The 17,197-nt window shown below is 43.5% G+C and overlaps 2 protein-coding genes across 2 annotated transcripts in view; one reads left to right on the top strand and one right to left on the bottom strand.

Annotated features, from left to right (window-relative positions):
- Positions 1-17,197, top strand: part of ikzf5 (IKAROS family zinc finger 5) — a 153,069-nt gene that overhangs the window by 97,416 nt on the left and 38,456 nt on the right. The window lies entirely within an intron of this gene.
- hmx2 (H6 family homeobox 2) lies at positions 10,827-13,119 on the bottom strand. Its single transcript, XM_049599764.1, has 2 exons — positions 12,441-13,119; positions 10,827-11,742 (listed from the first exon to the last, which is right to left on the bottom strand). The coding sequence occupies exons 1-2, from the start codon at positions 12,709-12,711 to the stop codon at positions 11,195-11,197; spliced, it is 819 nt and encodes a 272-aa protein (XP_049455721.1). The 5' UTR covers positions 12,712-13,119; the 3' UTR covers positions 10,827-11,194.

Here is a 17,197-nt window from a genome sequence, read left to right as displayed (position 1 = left end):
CTGCTGTCTCGTGTCACCAAGCCGAGGAATGTCAACTTGATGGAGTGGACGGACTCCCAGGTCTGGACCCAGGCAAATTTGCAGCTATTACAGTAGGTTTCAAATCTCTTAAAAACAACTTGTGCAATTAAAGTCATCAATGCAGCTGTATTGTATCAGTTCTATTCCAATGATTTCTCTCATGCCTCTCACATTTACAGTGATGAGCTACTAGAGGTGTAGACTTTAGCAGAGCCAGTGTCACAGGAAGACTTATTGATCAGGAGAAGTGTCTTCCTTGGGCTCTGTGTGACCAGACAGTGGCCTCATCACTGTGGGAGTCTTTAGTGGATCAATTGGGAGCACTTGCGCTGCTTGTACCTGTTTGTAACTGATAAGACAACACTTCAGAGAACTGATAATGATTAGCTGAGGATAAACACAGCAAATCAGCAGGAAATATGGAAGAGCATTAGCCTGGATCATTGATTGTCAATGTTTTTACAACACAAAATACAGCTGAAGTATTATTTAGTTTCACTCATCTATTGATATAATGAATCTAATTATATATCAGTGAATTAAAGTGCAGACAAAGAATCTGAGCTGAAAATCGCACTTCGGCATTTTCTTGGAACTGCATGACAAGATCTACTAAGTGGCCACGTTGTTGTGTCACTTAAGACTCATGAGATCATTGCAGTTTCATCCACATCCCATAATGGTGACACGGTGAGCCCACATCCTGATCCGGTCCCAGTTGAAAAGGGAAGCATGAGATCATTCAGTCTTGACCTAGATGCTAAGGAACCTACTGGAGATGATCCTGCCAGACACAGAAGTTAAATATAAATTGGAGGCGCAGAACATTTGAATGAAGATGACCTTTTATTGGTTGAATAAAAAAGATGTTTGGGCATTAAGTATGAATGAAGTCACTAAAGGAGGGATGCTTGAGGCTTCTCTTGTGTTGACATGTGACAGCGCTGACTATTGTCAGGCGGGGAAGCCCGTCACTTAAAACAGGTCAGATCAAAATGTGCCGCCGGGAGTTATGCCTACCGTCAGGGCCACTGAACAATGCCACACAAATGGAGGCGTAATTCTCACTCTCAGTTTGTTTTCAAAATTACAGTATCACTAGCACGTCGCCCACACCCATGCAGTATCCTGTTTTTTTGAAGTCCTCCTTAGCCGATGCATAGTTTTTGTCGTGGCCATTCAAAAGGAATTACCAATAACACTGCTAATAATAAAAGGCCTGTAATGGATACATAGGGGGTTTGTCATCTCGCTACAGTTTAATCTGGCCTGCAGGTACTCTGGCAGTGGAGGACAGGTAACGTGAGACTCAAAGATTCGCTGCATTAGTTCTGCTTAGCTAACCGTGAATGCTAATTGCAGGAAGAACAAACTACTACTCTCCCCTCCTTTTCCTCTCTCCTCCCCCTTTGGCCAACAGTAGAGCCCGCTGAGAAGCACAGAGAGTGTCATACAGCTTTGCTTGGAGCTGGAACAAAGAAGGTTGTTCTGCAAGCTAGATTCAATATGTAGAGGGAACACACAGTCAAACATATAGCCGTTGATTTCCCCATTGCCATTATGTTGTCCTCTCATGGGCACTGTTGAGGTGTGCAGGGTGAGGGTCTTAAGCCCCTCACACATGCATTGCAAACCTGAAATGATCTAGACATTACCCAAAGCGGCTGTGTTTGAGAATGCAAATGTCTGAATCAATTGGATCGGACATGAAATGGACTCCTGCCAGCCACCTTGCCAGTCCATGTAATGACCGACTGAGCCAATATGTGAATTGCGCAGGACATTGTCTGGAGAATTCACAGTGAGCAAGTGGGTGTGTTGATGTAGTTTCTATCACGTGGCTTCCATGAAACTGGAAGAAAACAAACCATCCGAGGCTGAGAAGAAGGGTCATTTACACAAAGACAGCAAGAAAATGTCTAAATGGAGAGATGATGAAATTCAGGAACTTCTGTCAGTAGTAGCTTATGCTGAAATTGTTAGACAAATTCAAGGAAAGGCAAGAGACTCTGTTGTTTCTGACCAAACTATGAACTGGCTACGGGGCCACGGTGTAATCTGCCTCCTGCACACTTTACCTAGGCACGATCCTTGCCTGAACTAAACAGAATATGTCCAGTGTGTGAGAACGCATCAGACAAAGACATTCTCTTGTTAAGTGCTACATGTGTGAAAGCAAAACTGAAGACGATGTGCGGACCTGAACTCTCTGAACTCAGTCTGGAGTTTATACAAGAAAACAACTTTACTATACACTAACTCTTACCCAAATCAATGGTAATTGTCCCCTTTATATGTCATGTCCCCACAAGGTGCTAGTAGTATGTCCTCTCTAAGGAACAAAATATCTAAATGTTTAGGATTTCAGGTGTAAATATCCCATTTGACACAAAGCAGTTATTATTATTGGTCAGATGAGATTCTCAGAACCCACCATTGTGTGATCAAACAACCTCTAATCCACACACCTCTGTCAAATAACCAAAGTATTACAGTTTAACCAAAGAGATCAGAGAGCAAAATTAAATCACAATCACAAAAGTTCCTAGTAGAGGGCTAAAATCTCAATTGAAAAAGTGTGCTCCATTCAAAGGAAGCCAACCGTGACACACCTTTGTGAGAAAACAAGACAATAAAAGAGAGAAGACTAAGAATTGAAGAGGTAAATCCAGTACTAATACTGATACTGATACTAATCTGTGGGCAAGGTCAAAGACCCGGTTATACACCAGAGGCTATAAAGGCTCAAAGGTGCTGGTCAGCCTGAGCCGCCAAAGCTGTGATCACTCTCTGAGGTTCTGACCTGGGCAAATGAGAGGCCACTATCCTGGTGGCAACCACTATCTCCTATCAGTCTTCTATCCAGACATCTATAGGCTACCTGCAGGCCCTCGGGCGAGAGCTATCATATAGCCACTGTACCAGGCACTCCTGTCTTTACCTTGCAGTGGAGATTTATTGTAATTAGAAGATTCCTTTACAAAAGCTTGGGATCAGCGTTTCTTCAAGGATCTCTGTGCAGTCCCATGGGGGACACCCTTTGATCCCGACCTTCGAACCCTAAGGGTTAAGCCTTCCCTTTGCAAATGAGTTTGACATGATGGACCACTTCCTAATTGGCCAATTGCTCAGTGCCATTTCTGGGTCCTGCAGGTTTAACAAGTGTGTTTTGCTTCCCACTCTCCAGTGTCTTACCATGTCAGCACTTTGAAGTGAGTCTTTTTCCCATGCAATATAGATTCATATTAGGGGTGTAATGGTACACAGAAGTCAGGGCTTGGGTTCAGGAACCATGGTTTGGGATGAGTTCGGTATAGCAGAGGAAAAAACAAATACATAAAGAGCTGTTTCTTTTAATTTATTTTGAACAGTCAGTAGTGCAAGTGTCAAACATAGTGAAAATCCTCTTGCTGGGGGCTGAGGTAACGTTTTGCTCACTGGCAATGTTGGTAAACCATTTACATTATAAAATAACTTTCTGTATTGCAATATGATAAACACTGAAAAAACATGCCAATCAGGTTGTTGTGCTACATTTACAGCAAAGGGCTAGAAGTTTCTAGGCAGGACTTGTAAACTTGTGTGTACTTTGGTTCCATATTACTTGCATAAATCTAGGAACAATGTATTCTGCTGACGGCTGTGTGCACTGTGACATGGTTCAGAATAAATACACAATCTGTTACAGCCCTAATTTATAAACTTTGGTAAAGAAGTCTACAGGGTCATCATACATGGAAAAGGTTCATATCACAGAACCCTTGCAAGTTTTAAGTACGATCTTAGATTAAAACACATAGAAAATCCCTTAAATGTGTACAGTCTCACCGCTCAGGACTTTAAAATCAGTTGTAACCAGTGTTGTTTGTGTATTCCTTTGGGATTCCCGCATGTTTTCTCTTTTGTCTCTTTCACTCTACCTCCCACTGCGTGTTAGCCTGATAACGCTGAAGGCTATAGTAGCTCTTAAACCATCAGAGACATCGGAGGAGAGGACTGGCGGTGTCGAGTCCTTCCCTGCAGCATGTGGTTTGTAAGTTTCTGCCCCTCCCCTGCACCTCCATCTTTTTCCCAATCAGATTAGTTTGTCTAATAGTGAGAGGAAAGGTTGTTGCCAGTGGACCCTGCAGGCTTGGAAGAACAGGTGGCCAAGTGCTGAAATGGTTTCTCTGCATTGATCTGCAAAAGCGATGTGGCGGTCTGCATCCGCCTTAGACTTTAAGATCACAAACATCTTTAAGTTAGTGCAGCTGTATACGATCAGAATACTTTGGAGCCAGTCTGTTTTTTTAGCAATGCTTTAAATTTTTAATTGACCTCATCATCGCAAATAAGAGAGTGGTGTGAATTATTTGGTAACTGTCACTCTGTAACAGGAATAATAATTTGTCCTGTTAGGTTATATCCTGAATACAGTTAGGTTCAACAGTTACCTCCACCTGTATTGTGAGACATCTTTCAAATCAACCTGCAGACCGTTACTCAGATGGATTACCCTGTAACCTTTCCCGATGACCTCTGTAGGGTTTGTTCACCTGCAGGACCATGGGAATCTCCCGTGCCACAATACCCCCCTCCCCAGTACACCGAGAACGTGCCTTACCAGCCGCCTAGCACCAAGACGGATTGTTTAGGGGTGCAGAATTAGTCAGGTCAGGGAATCCTTGGCCTCAGGCCCGGCTAATTACTTTCTAATGTGACGACGACTCTTTTGAAGAGCTGTTTTCTCACTGACCAAATCCCCTTAAAAGCATCTTGGGGGTGCAAAGGGGGCCGAGAGGGAGTGTGCTGTGGCAGGCCACACCAGGGCCAGAGGGGGGGCTCAGGTTACGCTCTGCTTGCCGTGATGCATTGTTGGTGGGACGCCTAGGCTCCAGTGCTCCCCCTCCTCCTCAACCACCACCACCTCCAGCCTCCTCTTCCTCTCCGCACTGTCCCTCCAAGAGAGGCTGCCGCAGAGCCTCGCAGAGACTCTGACACCAGTCCAGAGGATGCACTCTGCACATGAAACCCTACACTCAACTAATGGTTACAAATGTGTTTTCAAAGAAGTCCCAGGTCTCCTGTATAAACCATAGACTCACACTGCTGGATGGGCACATATGTACGCACACACAACTGGGGACAATCAGTGTTGCTGAACTGCAATATTTAAACAGATGGCATGAATGTTGAGATATGAGGTTCTTATTTTAGTTTACTCCAGTGGGAGACATGAGAGCAAAACCAAACACTTTGTATTTGAACCGACGTCAGGTCGTTTGACTTTTACCACCAACATTAACAATTCACTACAGTGATAACCAAACATATCAGAGAATTGTCTTTAGGAATCGCAGGTGGCTTGTGGCTTTGACTGACACATCACAGGAATCTCAGCGACCTGGTGCTTTCTTTCTCTCATTCCCTCAAAGAGAATGTATTCCCTTCCAGGGGAGTGATCCCTAATTAGCTGTCAGGTGATAGTGTGCTGCTTTCATTGTGCTCCCCGCTGCTGAGCTGCAGGCTATGTGGTCAGCAGTCAGTCTTAGACTGAAGTGACAGATCATCTCTCTATACAGCAGACCCCTGCAGCTGAAAGAGACCACTTGGTCCTTACAAAGAGATCCCAACTCTCCATATTAAGAAGAAATCGATATCAAATCTCATAACAAACAGATCACTGACCCAGCACAGACAAGAGGATCACTTGAGAATCCGTCTGTGCTCCCACTAATAAAAACAACAGCCAGTGATATGTTTGTCTCCCACCAATAGCTGACTGATGACTGGATTTGGATCTGAATTATTTAGTGGCCCTTTGTGTTTGTCAGTTTGTTCAGCGTAGGTGATTTTAATGGAGAAAAGATACTTCTTATATCATGTTCCAACATTCAATGAAACTGACAAAAGCTTTTGGGAAAATCACAATCACATTTTGCCATATAAGTGCGAAAAATAACTATCCTTTCCTGTATTTCCCAATAAAAGCCATATCTTCTAACTTCACAGGATATGGCAGACAGGTAATTCCTGATATAAAAGATATGATTTCTTCCTGTCTGTCTGTTGGTTTCACTGCAGCTCTCCTCCAGACAGTTCCAGTATCCACCCAGGCAGCAGAGGGACCTTGTTTGAAGGTCATGTCAGCACCGGGGCGTAAACGTTAGACCTTTTTGTGGTTAGGGTAAATGTACAAGGCCGCCCTGCGGGAGCACTCCTTCCCTCTCTTTAATCGGCGTATAACAGGCCCTTGTAGAGCCAAACTGTCTGCGACACATCAGCACTTAGAAATAAAAACCCCTCAGTCAACCCTGCGATGGCTGCGGTTGGAGTACGGCAGCTGGATCATTTCAGAGGGACATCACATACAGCTCTGCTGGTAGAGGGGAAACAGGAAGAGAAAATCCATTCTCAGAATGAGGACATATTATTTCTGTTTTTTGAGATCTTCCAATTTGAACCTTTAAGTATTAAATATACATTTATTTATTGTCCTAATGACAAGGATGGAACTGGTTCATTGACTTTGTTAACACTGGCAGTATAGGTGTATTTTTATAGCAATATTGATATAGACTACAATAAATGAAACCTAATGTGTAGAGAATAATTCCAGCATTCACTTCTTTCCATTAAATTAGGAGGTTTATCCCTAAATGACATTAGATCGCAGTTCTACATTTTTTTGTTACAGCTTTTGCCTTTAAAATGAAACATGTAAAATGATAAGATTCATTTTATGAATTATGTATAATTTTTGTTGCTCTGCGGGCCAGAAAACATGTCCCAATAATTTCAAAACTGTTCCTCCAACAACTTTTCCCTAATGCTCCAACATTCAGCTCCCCTAACATTCACTGTACAATCATTAAATAAAAAAACCCTACAAAGTTGATAAGACAAAACACAGAATATACAGCCATCTCTCTGTCAGCGAAGCCAATAATTTGAAGGAGCCGAGAAAGCAAACTTAACAGTTCTAATGCTCCAGCCGAGAAACTTAATTTACCAATTTGCAGGAAGACAAGATGGCAGGAAACAAGCCAATTTGCCACGTGTGCAGCGCACAACAAACCCCAGCCTTGCTGCCCGGCCTCATGAGAGGTAATTATCCCTAAAAAAGAATGCCATGCTGTATTAAGATGTTGCCGCATCAAAACGAGGGAGACAGCCTCATTACAAGTAATTATGAGGGAATTAGAAACATCATTTAACTAAACGAGCAAATAATGTCCAGGATATTGAAGAAGCTGCCTGCACTTCTGCCGACCGCTGCAAGTCCCATTACAAAAATTGTAGGTCTTTAATAGAATAATGACATGCTTTATCTTCCCTGCCTCTCTCTGAGAGGGTCTTGGAGCAGAGGGAAGGGCCGAGGGAGGGGAGGGGAGGATGTGAAAACAACTGTTGCAGAGCTCTCTGTCCTCAGTGTGGTCTCACTCTTGAGTGTGTAGCATAAGGCCTTCAAGATAATCCCCCTATTATCCTTACAAATACAAAATGGAGAGCAGAGAATTGTATCTCACATCCATTATTGTGTCAAAGGTAATGCTAATGGACTTATCTCTGGAGTAATAGCCGAGTTCTCTCCGCGTACTGTAGCCTGTAATAGTTTGATGCATATTGGACAGCGAATGGCACTTCAAAACAGGCAGTTCAAGAAATGGTTGGTAATTTAACAATGAAGCGTAATGCGTTTTGCCATTAAAGCCCTAATGCAGATTTTTGGTTAAATGTTGTTTGGGGGAGTTCAAATAACAGAGCTGCTTGTGTTTGACCTTGAGTTAGAAACATCGCAAAATATGTCCCAGTATTGCGAGTTTAAGCAAATTGATTTTGAGACTGAAAGTTAAAACCTATTTTGGGTTTTTACGCCTGTTGCACAAACCATATAATTCCCAAAGCCATATTTTACTTAATATACTTTATCCATATGTCTGCTTGGCCTGGTTCAGTAGCATATGCCTCTTCTGTTAAGGGGTTGGGGCTGGTGAAAGAGGAGAGGGGGGGACAAACACAATTTCCCTTCAGCTCCTTCATTTCCAGTTGATATAAAACAGAATCATGAAAAATCACTTCTGGTCCAAGCTCTCCTTTTTAACCATTAACCCATAAATACAGAAGCTGGTTAAAGCCAGCGGATGACAGGGCCTGCCTCAAAAACCTTGTTACGCTCCCCTCAAATTCATTTAGGGAGCAAACAGGTCTTGAGAGTTGTCTGGCTTAATGCATTGCGATCGCTTTTAAAACTCTTGTCTTGAGGCAGACCCTGGGCTCTGCATCTGCTCGTGGCGTTATACTTCATAACCTCCCGCTCTAATATGAAGCCACACATACCCTCTTTAAATCAAATGGCTGTAAATATGTTAGGTAGTTGAAAAGCCCCTTGTCCGAATAAATGATGAAGGGAAGAGAAGAAGAGTCAAATATTAGAACATTAGGAATAAAAAAAAATGTTGTTGCAGCCTGTTTAAATTTAACGGTGTCTTTATTAAGTTAGTTTTGATCTACATCATTTTATCTGGAGATGTAAAAGAGGTGATATCCGGAGGTTTTAGTGTAATTCATTATGATCCTGTAAATATGCTCTGAAAACTATCCCGAGAATCAATTTGCCCAGTGCTCTCTGTCTTTGCCTCTCCCTCTCCACACTGTGTGTAGCCCACAGTTTCCATTACTCCCATCATAAATTATACCACAGAAGTGAATTACACTTGCTTTTCACCTTACCAGGCAGGTTTGATGAATCCTAAGGCACAACACATCATCTCAACAAATCTTCATCACCATGCCAGTCGCTGTCTCTTTGCAGTTTAAACCACTTCAAATCATTTTCATTGCCCTGCTATTAAAATTTGTAATTCACACCTGCCATTGCAGTGATACATAGTTACATCCAACCCCCCCTCCTCCTCCGCCCCCACCTATTCCTCTCTTTCACTTATTCTCTCCTTTGCTCATCTCCGCACATCTCCCCCTCTCTCTTCGCCTGTCTCTTGTAAATCAAACAACCTCAGGTGACAGGTCATGCAGATTTCCCACAAGTCAGTGGGGTGCAAACATCCATCCAAAAGAGCGGCGCGTTGCCGTCACACCTGATGACATAATGACCACTTGGAAACTAATAAACAGCTTCATTCAACCAAAGCTATTGCTCCTTTTCATAAGCGTTACGGTCCCCCATCCCTCTCTCTATCTCTCTTTTCTCTCCCTCTCCTATCTGTCACAAATTCATCCCCCTGCACCTCACCTCTCCGCTGGTGCTGGAGTTACCCATAAATCACTGCTGTTGTCTAACGCTATCCATTTTCCCAGAAACACAGGGCGGCTGTTGCAGAAATTGGGTCAGGCATAATCTGCAGGGCAGCAGAGCCTGGCTAGTCATGATTCTGCTAGGTAATGTAGCCATTAGCACACAGGGAGAGATTGGTGGGATGGGTAGAAGGGGTTGGCTGGCTGCTGCTGCTGCTGCTGCTGGTGGTGGTGGTGGTGGTGGTGGTGGGGGTGGGGGGGGGTCCCTTGTACATGATGTGACACCCAAGAAAAGCTGGCAAATGACATGGTTTTATCGCTCCTCATCAACCATGGGCATTTGTGTGTGCTTGTGTGAGTGAGTGATTCTCTTCAGGCTCGTGCTTTGCATCTATCGAATTGTTATGAAATCGTAAATTGAGCTCTGACAACGTGAGCTGGACCTCTCGAAAACCTAAACTAGCCTCTGAATTAACAAGACACACCGTACATGGCGTTCAAAGTGTAACTGATACAGTAATTCATCGCGCAGATGGAGAAAAGAGCTTCGATTAATGACGCCAAGAGTCTTGAACTTTGACAATATGCCTCTTTATTATGTTTCCCCTTTTGGAGGCCTGATGCTAGAGTGAGTCACGGGAGGCAGACTTTAAATGAGAGAAGATCCGGCCCAGAGGCGCGATTGGCTCGGGATGGCATGCGTCTCTTCTCCACCCTGCAATCTGCTTTATCTACTTCTTAGTTACCTCTACTTTTACAAGGCAGCTTGCTCAGGTCATGCACCTCTTGATTTACAGCAGAGTGTTTATACATTTGAAATTAATCTGAAAATACTGTCATGAAAGCATCTGCAGTTTCAGACACAGCTTGACATTTTATTCTGCTTGTAGGCTGATTTGTAGGAATTAAACAAATATGTAATGTGAGCCTTACAGAGGGACACATCTCACACTACATCCCTGTACAGATACAATTAAAATGCACCTGTCAAACACTCTCAACTTAATATTTCATGTAATAATAGGAGGTTTATGTAGGCCAAAAGCAACAGTGATGTCATGTATGTTCCAGGTTTTCCTCCTCACTTTAGTCACAGTTAAGGCACAGGTGCTCTCAGCTTAAACTCGCTCTAAAACATTTCTCCAGCAGCTTTACATCAAAAATTCCTCTTCAATTTCTGATTATTTCCCAAGCCTTTATCATAAAGAAACGATCACACTTATGACAGCAGAGCTTGTTTACTGCTTGCATGCTCTTCACGGGACAAGAAGTGTCAACACAGCTAAGTAGAATTTGACATTAGCCTTGTTTACAGTGGCTTACACTGTTTGCCTCCTGCGTGTGAAAATCTAACTGTGTCAACAGTGAAGTTTACAAATGTAAGTGCACAAAAAGCGGTCCATAAAAATAAAAACCAAACAAACCCCAATTTTTCACTGAAATAGAAAATTTATTGAATGAGAAGGTTATTTATTGAAGGTCTAAATTACAATAGAAACAATGATATTTTTTTTTCTTCCTTAAATGGAATAATTTCCTGTCAGGTGAAATAAAAATGACTGATGCTTTGCAAAATATGTGACGAACCAATTATGAATAAAAACAGTGTAAAAGCTTCTTTTTTAAATGGTGGGATCCTTTTTTCTTCTTGAAACTGATATGACTGTTAAACTCCCATTGTTTTATCAGTGAAAGGAGGAAAATAAAAGTACAAAAATTATTGTAATTAATTATACACATGGTGTATTTTATACATTTTAAGGGAAGCTGGATTGCTTTCTTGTGAGACGTACAGTTTCTGCATAATAAGAATTTCCTCAACAAATAAAGTGATACAATTAATATACAGGGTTATGTGGAGACACTTATAAGAATGTTTTGTAATGCGTGTTTTGTTTTGTTTTTTTACGTGGACTGCAGTGGTGAACATACAGCAGAGTCAGTACTCAATCTTGTTGTACAGGTTGTATAAAGGTAACCCTGGCAGGTTGCTCCCCGGGTAATACAGGGGCGTCGGAAAGGCGATAGAGCGGGGAACCGGAACACGCAGTAAGGAGTTATCTCTGAAAACCAGCGGCATCCCCACTAGTGTCTGTGCGGAGGCGTGGGCCATGTTGGCCGCCTCCAGTTCAGCTGATAGCTGCCGTTTCCATTTGTTCCTCCTGTTCTGAAACCACGTCTTGACCTGAGTCTCCGTCAGCTGCAGGCTGGAGGCTAAGCAGGCCCGCTCCGAGCTGCTCAGGTACCGCTTCATGTCGAAGGTGGACTCCAGCTGGTACACCTGACTCCGGGAGAAAACCGTGCGCGTCTTCTTCTTGGCTGAGTTGCCCTGCTTGTCCGCACCGTCCGTCTGTCTCTCCTCCGACAGGGGTGACATTTGATGGCACGGTCTCTCCTGCTCCTCCTTGTAATCCTGCAGCAGAGGCTGTGGCAGGTGCGGCCGCCGCGGCAGCCCGTCACTCCCAGACAGCAGTCCTTTAGGGGGACCTGAGCGCGGGCAGGAGGAGAAGAAGGAGAAGGAGGAGGAGGAGGAGGAGGAGGAGGAGGTGGTGAATATCACAACCGACTCTATGTTGCAAGCTTTTTTTTTTTTTTTGTTCTGAAAAAATAATTTCACATTTTTTTCCTCTACATACTCAGTTTGAGAGTTCGTCAAGTGTGAACTCTGACTTCCTAAATCGACTGCTGAAAGCCGGTGACTTTTTAAATAAACAATTCAGCCTGAGTACGCACCGTGCACAGTCGGCTATTAATAAAATCCCGCTCTATTTAACGCTCAATTGACGACGTGTAGTGCAGCCATTTTAGAAACATGTTTCGTCAATTAGCGGGCTCAATTAAATTTGAAATGAGAGGAAAGACAGAGGGCTAATTATTCGACCTTCCACTCTTCCCGCTGCTGCGTGATAGTCAGCACACAACAAACAAGTGGAAGTGGATGAGCTGCGTGTGAGTGTGACTGTCACAAACACGAGCTAATGAAATGTGAGCTCAAGTGCAAACAAAAACAGAAAACAGGAGGCCTGCTTATTTCTAAATAAATAAATAAACTGAGGAACTAAACAGGCCCGTTTTAATAGTAAATAAATAATATAAAAACTAAATATGTGTGACATGATAATTATTTAAAATATTTTGCTTCCTTTTCTGTAATAATTCTAATAATAATGATAAATATTCCTCACCTAAACAGAAGTTATGGGCTTGGTGCTGGGTGCATGGCTCGCTGTGACCCGTGTCGGAGCAGAAGCAGTCTGCAGAGTCCTCCCCACCGCTGCACTCCTCCTCGGAGGACACCGACAGCGAGCGCCTCCGCGGCGGCGGCGGCGGCCCCTTGGAGAGCTCCTTGTTCCCGGAGCGCGGCGCATCAGACTGCGTGCCTAGAATCGACTGGATGGTAAAGCTGGAAATCGGGCCCGACGAGCACTTGCTCCCGCTGTCTTCTGCGCTACTCATTCTCGCTTCATAACAGTATTGAAGTATTGCCTGAATCTGACTGTCCCCTTGTATTCCGTTATTGGTTTCTACACGATTGGTGCGTAAAAATTACGAAAGCGGCTTTTGTCTTCTTCTTTCTTTTTTTCTTTCTTTCTGTCTTTCCTTCCCCCCCTGTAGTCGGTTTAATTGTGGAGTTTTAACATTGAAGGAGTTGAAGGTGTTTTTTCTAGAGCTCGGGGAACATGAGTGTATTCCTGGTCCTCCTCCTCACGCTCTGGATCAGAGGCAGCAAGGTTGCGTTGCTTCATTTGCATGTAGGTAAGCTCCTCCTGGGCCAATCGCAGCCTCCAACATAAGCCCGGAAATTTCAAACTCCTGTCAAGGTTTGGAGACGGGATGAGGAGAGCGAGGGGAGTCGAGGAAGACGTGCAGTGCTCAGTTCTGCACTCAGGTGCACTTAAAACACTTGTGATGTTTACTCCTTATCAGCTGCAACCTTTAGTTTTTTAATTATTATTATTATTATTATTATTATTAAAAAGTACAGGATATTGAGAAAATACAAATCTGGTTATGAATTTAAAAAATACACTAAATTTCCACATGTCATATCTTTTAAAAAAAATATAAGTTTAAACATCTTTCCTCCACGTGGCTTAAATATGACCTCATGTAAAACATTTTCTTTCTTTGATCCCATATATGTTAAATGAGCCGGGGTGACGGTAACGCAGCCTCGGAACTAATACAGAGGCCCAACTCATTTTTCCTGAAAATAATAAACTCATTCCGCGTCCATTATCTGCGATTAAGAATTAATTTGATCATTACTGAGCTAATCTGCCTCGTGATGACCGCGCGTGGAGTGGAGGCCGGCTAATTGATTGACTAATTGATTGGAGGCGGTGGGGGCTGCGTGCGCGCACGCGTTTGTGTGTGTGTGTGTGTGTGTGTGTGTGGTGTGTGAGGGAGAGGAGGGGGGCGCGCTTCCCACCACCACCACCACCACCGCCCTCCTCCCACCTCCACCACCCATGCTGTATCTGTGTGTGTGTGTGTGTGTGTGTGTGTGTGTGTGTGTGTGTGTGTGTGTGTCTGTGGTTGTGTCTGGCTGCGGGACAGCTGCGGGGCTTGAGCTGGCGGTTCGGGCACATTATCCCTCTTTTACTGCTTTGTAAGGGAGCCCCAGACACATTACAAATGGTCAGCTTTAATCATCATGTCAGCGCCCTTCCCGGTAGCCACACAACCGGCATTCGCTGTTAAAGACCGGCTGGAAACAGAGGAGAAGACGACGACGACGACTATGGACGCTACTGCTGCTGCTGATGATGATGTTGACAGCAGATTCTGCCGTCATCATCATCATCATAGCAGCCAGACAGAAGCATCTGGATCCGCGCGTAAATATCGTCAACTGGCAGCGGGGCCAGCAGCTGCTAAACGATCTTAACAAAACGCTTACGCAGGGGAGGCTTTACTGAAGGGGGGCAAATATATGAGGGCAGTCAGGGGCGGATGCTGGATTTATGGTGGTTACACATAAGGCGTGAAATCTGCAATGACAGTTAAATGGGTTTATTTTATATGCCGCTCTTTTCAAACAAAGACCTTTGTCAGTGGGGCCGCCTTCATCACTTTCAGACGACTTTTGCAAAGTGAGATTAGTTCATCACAGAGATAGTGGACATAACAGGCGGCTATTGTGACGCACACAATGAATTACACGCTGGTTTTTATGTCAGAGTTGGCGTTTGCAGGCCCGAGCTGTGTGTTATTATTAGTATGGAAATGTTCATGCGTCCTTGCTGCATGTTCCTGCATTTGTACCCGAGATGTGCAGAGAGGCCCGAGCAGCGAGCAGCGAGGAGCGGGGCCTAAGTTCGTGCTCTATCACAATGATAGGTGGTGTATGGCCGCCCTACCGCAATAACAGAACAAGATCTTTAGCAGGAGAGAAAGGTCTGAGAAAGACAGATGAAGTTATGAGGCGCTTTGATCTGGGAATCAAGCTTCGATAAATATTAAACAAAGACCCTTTACACGTGTGTATTATGATATATGGCGTGTCCAACTCTAGAATAAGGAAATTACCAGAGAAAATGATATCAATAAATTTTCTAAGTATAAACGTTGATTACGTTTCGATTTTCATTCAAGAAAGCGGGGCCTGCTCTTTTTTCAGGAGGCGTTTGTGTGCGTCCGTGCGCGCACATCTGTGTATGTGTGTGTGTGGAGGAGAGAAAGAGGGTGTGTGTGTGCAGAGAAAGAGAGAGAGAGAGTTGTAAACGCAAGCAGAGCGCCCGAGCCCTGGAGGTGTACAATTTATGTAATCTGAGTGTGGAAATGAACTGGGTAATTTATTGGAAAACACAAAGTCAGGAAGATTGGATCAGTACAGCCTATCCACGGGCTCCTATCCATCAAGTTCCAATTAACAACCTAACCATTGAGTTTTAATGGCTTTCCAATCTACTGCCCTGATAGACTCATCAATTCCTCGGGGAGAAATTAAGAAAATCGACCGCCCCTCGGCGTTTCAGTGTCATTCTTCACAGCAACTATATGTCAAATTAAAAACACAATTAAAATTTAAACTGTTCCAATCAGACGGTGCCCCGCAACCTATGTTTCACTTAATAGAACTTTGATGAAAATCTGATGCTCGCATTCAATCAGCAAAGCAAATGGGATGGGTTTAAAACAAGACTTGCCTTTTTCGAGAAGTGTCAAAAAGAGTTGTTCAGCTCTGACGCGTCAGATCACTTCTGTTTGGCCTCTGGTTGTGGAAATACACCAGTGGGTTATATCTGTAGCAGGACGCGTTTGTTGACGCACGACGTGAGAGGAGCTTTTGAGGTGAACTTTTCGCGCACGTTCACTTTTGGCCCATCTTTGGAGCATGTTGGTGGTTGGATATGAGTTGTGCCAAATGGTTGAAGACTTTAATTTAAAATAAAATGATTAAAAAAACTTTCTCAAAATCTTCATTTAAAATATGATCTTTCCCAGTGCGCATTTTTGGAACCTTTAACACAAATGTCCATCAGTATTTCTCTACTTTTTTCATGTTCCAGTTATAAAATACCATAATCGTGATTGTCCTCTTCAAGCTGCACACACCCTGGATATCATAAAATCGTGCCCATGTAACTCTTTCATTGCTTCACATGATCTCTGTCTCAGGGAACCCTCTGCCAACCCCTCAAGGACCCCAGAGAACCTCCCTCCATGCTTCTCTAGGTTTCTGGTTCTCCAAATAAATGTTTCAATCCTTCTAAATCCAAACTTTACCAGTCCAACACACATGTGAGCAGACAGGAGGCTACCGTTAAGCAAGGTGGTCGGGCCACTTGTGTGTATCCAAACTGGCACTAAAACCTATGATAGTGCTTAAAATTACCTCATTCAGCTCTCCATTTTAATGTAATACACTGAGCGCAGTCCCCGGTCACGTCCGTTTGCCCTCGTTCCTGCAAATGTACTTTATCTGATTTCGGCCCCGCTCCCCTTTTACTCCTTTACATAAAGATGTCGCACAAATGGAAATTATCGAGTGGTAATTTTTTCAATTTATGCGCGCAAATCAAGGTCACACGCCGAGCCGAAGCGGCGCGTGAACGTTGCTCTTACTTGACGCAATGTGATGCAGACGTTTGCGGATCGATACGTGCCAGAGGAATAATGCCATAGCAATCTATTAATTTGCGGTAATGGGGCCGCGTTGAGCGTGCGTGGTAGGTGCACGTCAATACTTGGGTGATGTGACGATATTTGAATGAACCCTTTGTCTCTTGATGAGGTCATCATATAGAGTTTATAGCTGACTGATTCATTTCCAATAACTGTGTGGGTCTACAGATGAAAACAGAATATGACCTTTGAGGTAAAGGTTGTTCTGAGGAACACGTGTCTCATATTTTGCATTTAAACTATTTTCTTTATGCCAGGCTGAGTGCCATATTGTGCACAAACTCTTAAAACTGTCTTTAAGCTGTCACAGTTTGTCTCCTGCGCACTGTGAGGAGATTAAACCGTGTTGTTCAGAGGCAGGTTGTAGTTTCTCTGCAGAAGTCTCCACCTGGACTCTGTCACCTGAGTGTAATCTGGAGGTGGATTTGCAGATCCCAGAGTTTAAAGAAAAGTTTAAATTTGTATTTTAAAAAAACATTCCACCCTGGTGATTATTTAGTAGTATTTATTACTGATTATTGATCACTGCCATTTTCTGTGCCCAACTCAACAGAGGCTGAGGGGAGCGTTCACTCCCACAGAGCCTCCTCCCCTTCTCCTGCATCACTCCCTTGTAACTTTAACATCATGCATCCAGTTTTGCATGATGGAAAAAAGTCGAATTAAATTTAAAAATATATATTTAGGCCTAGTAAATGTTAAAAAATAAAAGGCTCAGGTTAAGTATGTGATGTCTAACCTCTAAAAACAAAACACCAATATCGAAATGTTATTGTTAAACTTTCTTTTCTTTAAGGTTATAGATTGGGGC

Source organism: Epinephelus fuscoguttatus, linkage group LG16 (assembly GCF_011397635.1).
Source record: "Epinephelus fuscoguttatus linkage group LG16, E.fuscoguttatus.final_Chr_v1".
Lineage (NCBI taxonomy): Eukaryota > Metazoa > Chordata > Actinopteri > Perciformes > Serranidae > Epinephelus > Epinephelus fuscoguttatus.
The sequence above is the reverse complement of the archived record's forward strand: the minus strand, read 5'-3'. Positions and strand labels throughout refer to the sequence as shown.

Bases quoted from the DNA above. Each gene is read 5' to 3' on its own strand.
- hmx2 (XM_049599764.1), bottom strand. From the start codon at position 12,711: ATGAGTAGCGCAGAAGACAGCGGGAGCAAGTGCTCGTCGGGCCCGATT. The intron at 11,743-12,440 runs GTGAGGAATATT...GCCCGCGCTCAG, and splicing joins AGCCCATAACTTCTGTTTAG to GTCCCCCTAAAGGACTGCTG.